This window comes from Zootoca vivipara, chromosome 3 (assembly GCF_965207765.1).
Source record: "Zootoca vivipara chromosome 3, rZooViv2.hap1.1, whole genome shotgun sequence".
Classification (NCBI taxonomy): domain Eukaryota; kingdom Metazoa; phylum Chordata; class Lepidosauria; order Squamata; family Lacertidae; genus Zootoca; species Zootoca vivipara.
Window position 1 is genome coordinate 113,637,736 of NC_142586.1, and position 11,312 is coordinate 113,649,047.

General features: G+C 44.2%; 1 protein-coding gene and 1 long non-coding RNA gene across 2 annotated transcripts; both read right to left on the minus strand.

Moving 5' to 3' along the window:
* Positions 1-2,309: 2,309 nt before the first annotated feature.
* Positions 2,310-7,083, minus strand: LOC148686449 (uncharacterized). The gene is made up of 2 exons (XR_015949225.1): positions 4,998-7,083; positions 2,310-2,646 (listed from the first exon to the last, which is right to left on the minus strand). It is a non-coding gene; the product is annotated as an uncharacterized LOC148686449 (long non-coding RNA).
* A 1,275-nt stretch (positions 7,084-8,358) lies between these two features.
* On the minus strand, positions 8,359-10,418 carry LOC148686450 (uncharacterized). Its single transcript, XM_088665457.1, has 2 exons — positions 10,292-10,418; positions 8,359-8,534 (listed from the first exon to the last, which is right to left on the minus strand). The coding sequence occupies exons 1-2, from the start codon at positions 10,416-10,418 to the stop codon at positions 8,359-8,361; spliced, it is 303 nt and encodes a 100-aa protein (XP_088521583.1).
* Between the last annotated feature and the right edge of the window lie 894 nt (positions 10,419-11,312).

An 11,312-nucleotide genomic window follows, 5' to 3' on the forward strand; every position in this document is an offset into this window, starting at 1 on the left:
AATGTTCCAGGGCCCCATCCCCAGTAGATGACCCACTGCCCACAAAGAACCACCCTTTCCACTATGCACAGAGTATCCCAGCAGATCAGGTGATGGATCCACTTCTCAGGTTGCATCTCCTATCTCTTCCAGAATAAGGGGACCCACTGAAGTTTCTGAGGCTGAGAGCTCCTGAATCCTGGAACCATCACTCCCTGGAGGCTATGGTTCAACTTTGTGAATCAGCAGGAACAAGGGCCTATGTTAGAGCATGACAGCTGACCCACACGACAAATACTTGTTGTCAGGGAATGGTCTGAAGCAGAAGAGTTGATAATGGATTCCCAGGCAGAGCAGCTTCTATCAGAAGAGGAGGGGGAGGGGGAAGATCCCCCCTTGCCTACAACTGTCTCGGAAGCTGAGACAGACACAGACACAGAGTAGCTTGGGCAAGAGTTACCTAGCTACGAGATAACGGCAAAGGAACCAGAAGGGAGGGGACAGAGAGCAGGGACGCCATCAGAGAGTGTGGGGGACCCTCCCCATGAATTAGGTGGTCCAACTTTGTTATAACAGAGAACAAAGGACACAGAGCGGAGGAGGAACTTCCAGTTGGCACCTGAGCTGCTGTGGAAGATGGAAGGGGGATGATTAGAGTAGCCAACTGCTCTCCTTGAGGAGGGATGTAGATTTTTGCTTGCAACCTGATGCCTGAATAAAAAGGACTATAAAATATAAACTGCTCATTAATTCTATCTGTGAAGTTACTGGAGGCGGGACAGGCTCTCTGTGCATGACACTTGTGAACTTCAACTGATGGAATAAGGGTCATTTTATATGCCTGTTGTCTTTGTCCATGGAGTTTTCTTGGCAGGGATACTGGAGTAGCTTGCCAGTTCCTTCTCCAGGTGGATCACGTTTAGTCAAAACTCTCCACTATGACCTGTCCATCTTGGGTGGCCCTGCATGGCATAGCTCATAGCTTCACTGAGTTATTCAAGCCCCTTCACCACGACAAGGCATTGATCCATGAAGGGGATCTTCTTGCAGTCCCATGGACTGCAAGAAGATCAAACCTCTCCATTCTGAAGGAAATCAGCCCTGAATGCTCACTGGAAGGACAGATCGTGAAGCTGAGGCTCCAATACTTTGGCCACCTCATGAGAAGAGAAGACTCCCTGGAAAAGACCCTGATGTTGGGAAAGATTGAGGGCACTAGGAGAAGGGGACAACAGAGGACAAGATGGTTGGACAGTGTTCTCGAAGCTACGAACATGAGTTTGACCAAACTGCGGGAGGCAGTGCAAGACAGGAGTGCCTGGCGTGCTATGGTCCATGGGGTCACGAAGAGTCGGACACGACTAAACAACAACAAGGGTCATTATTTATCTTCCAGGCAGTCTCTGGTTTTAGAACTGGGTAGCAATTCAAGCTTTTGCACAATAAAGAGGAAGTCATCCCGCAGCAGGGTAATGGCCCCATTCCTGGTGTCAGCTGTCCACATGGGGCCTCCGTTAACACATCTTGGTGGGAATTCATTAGATGCAGGCATGCATCCTTCTTTTCCTTCAACCCTTGACATGTGGTGTGCAATTGACCCTATCAAACAGTTATGTTCAACCAGAAGCCATTTTTATCCAGTTCTTTCTACTGCCACCCAGTACACTTTTCTGTGTACATTATGCAAACACCATAACCCCTTTCGGATTATAGCTCTGCCTTCTGAGAGTTAAAAAGAGGTGGTGCCTCATGAGTTTTCCTGAAAGGAACCTCATGGGAAAAGATTTTGCACTACATTTCTACATCTTACATTCACATGCAGAGGTAGAAAGCCAACTGATATGGGATCAGACCACAGGTCAGTCCAGCTCAATACACTGACTAGAGCAGTGTTTCCCAACCTTGTGCCTCCAGCTGTTTTCGGACTACAATTCCCATCATTCCTGACCACTGGTCTTGCTAGCTAGGGATGATGGGAGTTGTAGTCCCAAAACATCTGGAGGCACAAGGTTGGGAAACACTGGACTAGAGGATTTCAGACAAGGATTATTCCCAGCCCTACCTCAAGATGCCGGGGGTTGAACCAAGGCATGCAGAGCTATAGCCCTCCCTCCCCACTTTCCTGGGAGTAGACCCCAGTAGAGATAATGGGTCTTCCTTCTGAGTAAACATGCAAAACGTTGTGTCAGTTTAAGCCAGCCTTCATGGAAAACATACCCCAAACAAAGCATAATATAAAATTAATTAATTACAATAATACACAAGGATTCCAGATTCCCCAATCTTGCACATATGCAAAAAGAGAAAAACATAAAGAAAAACAACTTGAGTGGTGGGTGGATGTAAAAATTTATTGAAGGGAGAGGGACAAACTATCCAATGGTTTTCTGAAAGGAGTGGAATCAACTAACCAATGATTTTTTGAAAGAAGGAGACTGCCTCATTTTTCCTGGTGGTTGTAAAAACTTCTGCCAAGGAGTTTCTTGGAACTTCACCATCTCTTGCATCAGCGCACACAGCACTTCAGAGCATGGCGAGATGGACAGTTGTTCCATGGCTCCTTGAACACCAAGCCATTGCTGCACCGGTAGCCCCGTGGCAGGCAATACCCTCTGTTCCCATTGCATAAGACAACTGCAAGTCGTGGAGAAGCCTTCATTCCAGAGTCTGCATATAAAAGAGGAGGGAAACATTCTTCAAAATATTTGAAGGGCTGTGGGACTCAGAAAAGAGCAACCCCCCCCCCATGGGCTTAAGTTCAAGGCAGATTTCAGCTGAACAGTAGGAGGAGCATCTTGATGATGAGAGCAGTTCTGTGATGGCTGGTCCATTGGGGTGAATGGGGCACTCCCCTACCAGCCTGAGTCTTCCTCCAGGCAGCCCCCACCTACCTGCCCTCTCACTCACAACTACCTTTCAGCCTCACCCTCCTGCAATCCCTGCAGAGCTCTACAGAGATACAGGAGGAGGGGGAGATATTCCTCCTGAAAAATTGTCAGTATTTTACTCCTAGTTACTCTTTTTGGTACTTGTCTGCAACTTTCCTCTGCTCTCAGGCATCTGATAGCACAAGATGAGCTGTTTTAATGCTTCTCCACCTTTATTTATTTATTGCTAATTGCATGTTACCTTTTACGGGTTGCCTGTTTTCATTATTACAGTGGTCCCTCGGTTCTCAAATGTAATCCATTCCCAAAGACCATTCGACTTCTGAGACGCTCGAAAACCAAGGTACCACTCTATATGGCTTCACTGTTGTTGGTTCTTTGGTTATAGACTCTGTATGATGCATATATTTTATTTAAAAAAATTCCTTCAGTAGCACCTTAAAGACCAACTAAGTTTTTATTTTGGTATGAGCTTTTGTGTACATGCACACTTCGTCCGATACACTGAAACAGAATCCACCAGACCCTTATGTATATTCAGAGGGTGGGGTGGGGGTGATGGGAATGGGTGATGGGCTGATAGGAGTGGTAAACCTGTTGATGACTGTTAACGACTGTTCATGACTGCAATTGGTCTTGCGGGGGGGGGGAGCAAGGGCTGAGGTGCTGAGGTGCCATACAGAGCGTGCTCACGTACGGTTTATGTGTGTGGTACGGAAGCTGTACTTCTCAGGACAGAACAGGGCTGTGCAGAATTATTAAAACAGCAGAGAGCATTATTGGCTGCTCACTCTCCACCTTAGAACAAATCTATACCACCAGGTGCCATAGAAAAGCACTAGACATATCAAGAGATCCAAGGCACCCTGGTCACCATTTGTTTCAGCTCCTGCCATCGGGACGGAGATATAGGAACAGTTTCTTCTCTAGAGCGATTTTGGCCTTAAATGGAAAGCCTGGACTTTGAAGTCATCTTATTTTACTTGTTATTTGTATTCTATTTACTGTTTTTAATTAGGTTTTGTAAGTTTGGATTATGCGGAATGCTTTAATTGAGTGGATGTAGCAACCGAGTAATTTCGTTGTTCCCGCAAGGGGACAATGACAATAAAGATATCTTATCTTATCTTAAAGAAAGCTTGATCATGTATTATGAGATAAGACTCCTATGTCTTTGTTCATTCCAGGTGGCTCCATGGTTTTAAGCTTGCTAATGAGTTGCAATTCAGCAACTTTTCTTGCAGTCATTAACACTGTTGGCATTTGCAGTCATTAACAGTCGTTAACAGTCATCAACAGGTTTACCACTCCTATCAGCCCATCACCCATTCCCATCACCCCCACCCTCTGAATATACATAAGGGTCTGGTGGATTCTGTTTCAGTGTATCTGACGAAGTGTGCATGCACACGAAAGCTCATACCAAAATAAAAACTTAGTTGGTCTTTAAGGTGCTACTGAAGGAATTTTTTTATTTTGTTTCGACTCAGACCAACACGGCTACCTACCTGTAACAAACAACACTATGATCATTCTCATAATCCTTCTATCTCAAAAAGGCACACTTGACCATAACACATTCCTCTGATGTCTAGTTGAAAACCTACAGGGTGGGCATTACCAATCCCAACAGGTCGTGCTAGAAATCCTCAAACTTGAGGTTCTGCAACTTCTTGGCTATTACGAAGTTGCATCTCACTCAGCCATTCATCTAGAATATGCTTGAATTGGTGACTTGGTGCAATGCAAAGGCAATCCTATCTAAGTGTATGTAGAGACAATTGTTCACCACTGAGCCAGCATATCTCTATCAGTAATGGTGATACTGACCAGAGCATGCATAACCATAATCAGGGCATTTTCCAACCAAACAAAAGCATTTTAAGAGATTCCAGTGGAAGAATGAATCCATGCACCGCAGTGAAATGCAGAACCTATCCACTATGGAAGGCATAGGACGGGCATCCCCAAACTGCGGCCCTCCAGATGTTTTGGCCTCCAACTCCCATGATCCCTAGCTAACAGGACCAGTGGTTGGGGAAGATGGGAGTTGTAGGCCAAAACATCTGGAGGGCCACAGTTTGGGGATGCCTGGCGTAGGAGGTCATCTTCCATGTACATAACAATTACCTTCATCCTGCAAACCTTGAGTATCACCAGCGGCATCTTTCAAGTCTTCTCCCTGTTCCTTCTCCATCTTGGTCAGATCTGCTTCATCTTCCTGGGCATTGCAGAGGAGGACCAATGCAAAGAAAAGACAGACAAACTTCATGGCTCTTAGAAAAATTTGTTGGTGCCACTGCAAGGAATCCCAAGGATGGACTAGCAATGGTGAGGCCTTGACAGAGTCCATGTCTATATATACAGGTTGGAAGCCAAGATGGCTGCCCTAATGGGTCAAATTTCATTGACTTTGAAGTTGCACTTAGGGTAAGGGTGCAAGATAAGGTCACATGGCACCTGAGATTACTTGATTCTTAATGACAAGATTCTCTTTGATGTTGCCCCCAATCTGCAGGCCTTTTCTTTGGAGTTGAAATAATTGTATTTGCCCTGTTGTCATTGCTAATAACCCTCTCGCTCCCCATATGCTTGCCTATTCATCTCTCCATCAGGAAGCTGATACATTCATCACTGCTTCAGTTGTAAAAAAAAAAAAAAAAGACATACACATTTAGCACAGGGAAGGCAAGGATTGGCAGTGGAAGAGGAGAAACTATAGTAAATTATATCCATTCTACAGTTTTGGACAACACATTGAGATGCTGCTCCAGAGAAGCGGGCACAGAGCAATGAATTCAAACTACAAGAAAGAAGATTCCACCTAAACATTATGAAGAACTTCCTGACAGTAAGAGCTGTTCGGCAGTGGAATTTGCTACCAAGGAGTGTGGTGGAGTCTCCTTCTTTGGAGGTCTTTAAGCAGAGGCTTGACAGGCATATGTCAAGAATGCTTAGATGGTGTTTCCTGCTTGGCAGGGGGGGTTGGACTGGATGGCCCTTATGGTCTCTTCCAACTCTATGATTCTATGTCTAGAGTGGGGCAGATTGGTGAGGGGATTTCCTAATAATACATAGTTGAATGAGTGGAATATCATAGGAGCAGTAAAGGTGAAACAGGGCCGGATTTACGTGTGATGAGGCCCTAAGCTACTGAAGGTAATGGTGCCCTTGATATGTCCGGCTGTCCTTTGTCAACAACAAATTGTCACTGTTGTTTTGTGTTGCATATATGCTATGTGGTAATTTATGGACCTAATAGGTATCCAAAACCGTTTGCACATAACAAAATATGTATTTCATCAAAGTAATTGTTGAACTGAAATACAATTAAGAAGAAGTATATTAATAGTGAAATACAATTAAGAAGAAGTATATTAATAGTGAGATCATTATTAAGCTCTAACTTAAAATGATTGGGGGCCCATGACTTACATCATAGGAGCCTACACAACACAAAACACTGTTGCTATATGTAGGATTTATTTTATTTGTTTTGTATCTTATATTTTAAAAATGTACAGCACATCCAGATATTTTTTCTTTAATTTTTTTGGGGGCCCCCAAGAGAGTGGAGCCCTAAGTTATAGCTTGTTTAGCTTATACATAAATCCGGCACTGAGGTGAAATTATCTAGTTGTCTTGCCTGATTTTAAGCTCAAAAGGATACAGCAGTTGCCTGCTAAAATTGACTCATCATAGGCTGCATTCAAATCATGAATGGTAATACAGTGGGTCCTATTTTGGGTGCCCCATTGATAAAAGGTAGTGCATTCAGAGGAAGATGGTCTGGTTGGCGAGGGCATCTCTTAAGAACACACATGTTTAAACTGCAAAAGTGTTAGACGTAGGAGAAACAAAGCAGCTCTTTTCGAGTATCTGAATGACAACCAATAGAATTGGAGCAGGATGAGTCAGCCACGTGATGGTGAGGAAACTGGTTGACAGATGGGAAGCCAGAGGGGAATTAGGAAGGAGGTTAAGGTAAATAGGTGCTGCAATACTGATGAAAGGACCAATAAATTTGGAGGCAACTTCAAAGATACCTCAGCCATGAAGAATGAAATGATCTCAAATGCCATATGTGATGTTATATTGCACCCTTATCGCGGGTGCAAATTCAAAGCCAGTTGAGCATAGTCTGGTGGCAGTCCTGTATATAAGAATAAATTCTTCCCTTAACGGCATTACTGTTGTTAATTATCTTTGTGGCCTTTTACAATGAGACCCACAAAGTTGACAGCTGTGAGGTTCCTCCATCACCTTTGCAGTGGTCTTCTTCTGTCGTCTGCAGGTTGACATTTATGCATTCTGTGCACACTTAGGGACACACATGCCCACGATTGAGGGAGCTGGGGTCACGCAACATCAGCATGCCATACATGCACACAGCGCCATGGGGCATGCTGACATCATGCACGCACACTGCCACAGTGTGCTGATGTGTCATGTCATGTGGGTGTCCCACAGCCCTGCGGCATGGCGCACAGCCACCACATAACTTTGAGGGTGCCCCGTCCCTTCACTGAAAATATGTGAGGGTCCTTGGCCCCCCAACCCCTCCCTACTTGGCGCACCTGTTTTAGAAGATTGAAAGCTGGCTTAGGGCTCATTCACAGCATCCTTTTCCCCTGGGAAAACCCTCAGTTTATGACTGAATCCAGAGACAGCGTTTGGGGACCAACATTGGAGGGGCTTGGTGCTATGTCGTGTGCCTGTGACGTCACTGAACTCCACTCCTTCCTTTCCGCTTTCCTGGGACTAAACTCCAGTAAATTTAATAGGACTTTAGTAAGTAAACTTTGAGTAAACATGCAAAGGGTTGCGTCATTCATGGGAACCTTCATGGGAAAACTGCCCCAACCTATGCATAATAGAAATATAACAAATATAACAAATATATACAAATATAACAAATATATATATAAATATAACAAATATAAGAAATATAAGAAATATAAGAAATATAAGAAATATTCTATGCATAATAGAAATATAACAAACCTCGGGTTACAAACGCTTTAGGTTACAGACTCTGCTAACCTGGAAGTAGTACCTCGGGTTAAGAACTTTGCCCAAGGGTGAGAACAGAAATTGCGCGGCAGTGGTACAGCGGCAGTGGGAAGCGCCATTAGTTAAAGTGGTACCTCAGGTTAAGAACAGTTTCAGGTTAAGAATGGACCTCTGGAACGAATTACGTTCGTAACCAGAGGTACCACTGTAACTAAGTAATGCACAAGGATTTCAGATTCCATGTTCTTGCATGTATGCAAAAAAAGAAACTTAATGAAAAACAATTTGAGCAGTGTTTGTGTGCAATTAATAGGGCATTTATTGAAGGGAAGGGGAGGTTAGTTAACCAATGAATTGCTGAAAGGAGTAGAAATAATAAACCGGTGATTTATTTGAAAGGAGTGGAGTGGCTCATTCTCCCTGCTGGCTGCAGAAATTTCTGCCAAGGGTTTTTCTCGGCACTTTGCCAAATCTTGTATCAGCGCACACAACACTTCAGAATGTGGGGATATGGGCAGTTATTTTCCTCATCCAGGAACACCATGCCCGTATCACACTGAAAATCCCGCGGCAGGCAGTATCCCTTGTTCATTGAAGCACAGAGGACCACCGTAATCCTTGAAGAGTCCTTTGGTTCTTTCTTCAGCCCAGGGTCTGAATATAAAAAAGAAGCATTCGTGAGAATATTGTCGGACGTAAAAATGAGCAGAGCACTCCTTTATGGGAGGTAGATTTCAGTTGGAGGAAAAACTTGATGGTGAGAGTAGATTGGTGATGGATGGTCCGTTGGGTTGAATGGGGCCTCCAGCCAGGCTCCACCTGCCTGCCTTCCTACATTTCAGCTTCCTCTTCCTGTACAACTCAACAAAGGGGAAGATGGGGATAAAAATCGGTTGGTTCTGCTTCTCATTGGCTTTGGCTATTGGCCTTCCAGCGCTGTAGCACCTCAACAGTGAAGCCAAATAACTAATGGGCTTTCCCTCACTGGATGGAGGTCTTCAAGCGATGGCTTGGCATCATTTGGTGGGGGGTGGTCTAGGTCTTGACTATCAAACACAGGGTTGGACTAGAGTGCCTGGCGGGTCCACTTCAACTCAGCCTCAGTGTAAGCCCCATTGACTTCAATAGGGCTCGCTTCCAAATAGATATGCATAGGATTGCGTTCTAAACAAACTGGTGAATAATCTGGCAATTTCGGTTTCCCTCAATATCTTACTTCTTCCATCGTAAATTCAGTTTCCCACATTTGCATACTAACTTCTTCTTTTTTAATCTACTTTAAAAATCGTCAGGTTTTTTTTTACTGTTAATTTCTCATTCTGCTGAATTGTATATCATGCAGGTTTTGTTAATTTTTATGGGTTCTGGGTTTCCATTACTACAGAGCTTCACTGTTCTTTATTCTTTTGTTTTAGACTCTGTATATGTTATATATATTTATATCCGCTTCATATGTTTCTGTATTTTTATAAGTTGCCTTTGTTCATTTTGAAAAAGGTACGGCTATTAATTAAATAATGTATGCACCTTTGCCTAGTATAAACATTGCTGTTAACAACACCAGGATGCATTTTTATGTTATTTTTAGGCACTTTTTCACCTAATAGATGCATGTTTGTACATGTTATTTGCCTGGAGAACCACCTTCTAAAAATTCAGAGAACTTCAAATGTTGGTTGTGTTTCAGTTTTGCATATTAAGAACATAAGAAAAGCCTGCTGGATCAGGCCAATGCCCCATCTAGCTCACCATCCTGCTCTCACAATGGTCACATGTCTCCCTCAGGAATTGGGGGGGGGGGTGTCAAAAAGAGTAAAAAAAGTGGTGGAAAACAGAGGGAGAGGAAATAAGAGGATGGCAGAGGGAAGAAGAGGTTGCCCTGCCTTGCTTTGACTATACAGCTCCTTACTGGCTCCCCCTGAGGGAATATTAATAAAGACTTCCCAGCCCAGAAGGAACATCAAGAAGGAACAGGTCCATGCTACAATCCTAGGTAGTCCTAAAATGCACAGTACCACCAAACTCAGTAGGTGTTGGGCCTGTATTCGTGCCATCATCCTAGTAAGAGCTGGGCAATGAAACAGTTTTCATGTGTCCTTCCTATGAAGCTGGAAAGCCCCAAGTAGCTGGAGCATACCTTCCATCAGGCCCCAGAGGAAAATTGGGATGCACTTCTTTCGGGGCCACAGGAGCCAAAACGGGACATCCCAGATCAGAAGCTGGGAAGGCTTCTGTAATTCTGGGATGTCCTGCTTAAAGCGGAAGAGTTTGAGGCGTCTGTAATTCTAGAGAATCCTTTTTCCACCACACCCTGAAGGAGCTGATCTAGGGTTGGACTTCCAACTGCGGTTCTAGGATTCTTGCACAGCCTGCAGTACCTAAGTGGAATGTTGTTGTTCAGCCCAACTTACCGTCTTCATAAGCACGAGACACAACAGCCTCCTTGACTTCCACTTCGTCCTCAGGTGGTGGTTTGGGATTGGCCTGGACCTGGAAAACCAAGAAGGCAACAGCGAAGAGAACGCAAAGCGTCTTCATGGCTGTCAATTGGCTGCACTTGCAATGCTAGCGGGAAGGCAAGGCTCAGTCAAGTAAGGAATCGAGAATCTTTGGAAGCGTTGCTGGTATTTATACCATTTATACCAGGAAACGACTGGTATAGTTTTAGGTTTCCGAGATTGCTGCCAACATTAGCTATCAGTTGCTTCCAGGGATGTGCTCTGCATCCTGACATCCTCCAGGTGGCGGGAAAGCAAAGCAGGTAGAGAGACATAGAAAGAACAGCCCGCTGGGTTAACTTCCCTTCCTGTAATTCAGTGGATTGAGACATCTTGACCAGAACACCAAAGGGAAGGCCTAGCAAATCTATAGGCCTGGCTGTTACTTCAGCACATTTGTGAATTATGGGGAAGAGGGTACATAAACTAAAATGGTAGGGGTGGTGGAGGAGGAGAGAAAAAGAGGAGTTAGAAGAAAAACCAGGAAAAAGAAACCAGGAAATACTATCTTGCGAAAATAGAATTAGGATCTAGTTTGTTGTTGTTGTTGTTGTTGTTGTTGTTGTTGTTGCTGCTGCTGCTGCTGTTGTTGTTGTTGTTGTTTAAAGGTCATGCTTGACTTTTCACCTTCGTCACAAGATTTTAAAAAAACTTGAGGGTTGGAGCTCAGGCCTGTGGGCCAAATGTGGGCTTCCAGGCTCCCTTTATCCCTGCCTACAAGGCATTTTAATATTTACAAAGCTACTAAGCAGGGCCTGGAGCAAGCTACCAGCAAAAGACAAAGTTCTCTGCTTTTCTTTTTCCAGAGAATTGAAGATGGGCCAGTCCTCATTCTACTCTGAATCAGGCAGGATGAGAGAGAAGCAACTGCATGCATTTATCTAAGCAATTAAAGCCTACTTTTAGGGGAAGTACTGTACCACAGCGGGAGCGT

Bases quoted from the DNA above. Each gene is read 5' to 3' on its own strand.
- LOC148686450 (XM_088665457.1), bottom strand. From the start codon at position 10,418: ATGAAGACGCTTTGCGTTCTCTTCGCTGTTGCCTTCTTGGTTTTCCAG. The intron at 8,535-10,291 runs GTAAGTTGGGCT...TTTTATATTCAG, and splicing joins GTCTCGTGCTTATGAAGACG to ACCCTGGGCTGAAGAAAGAA.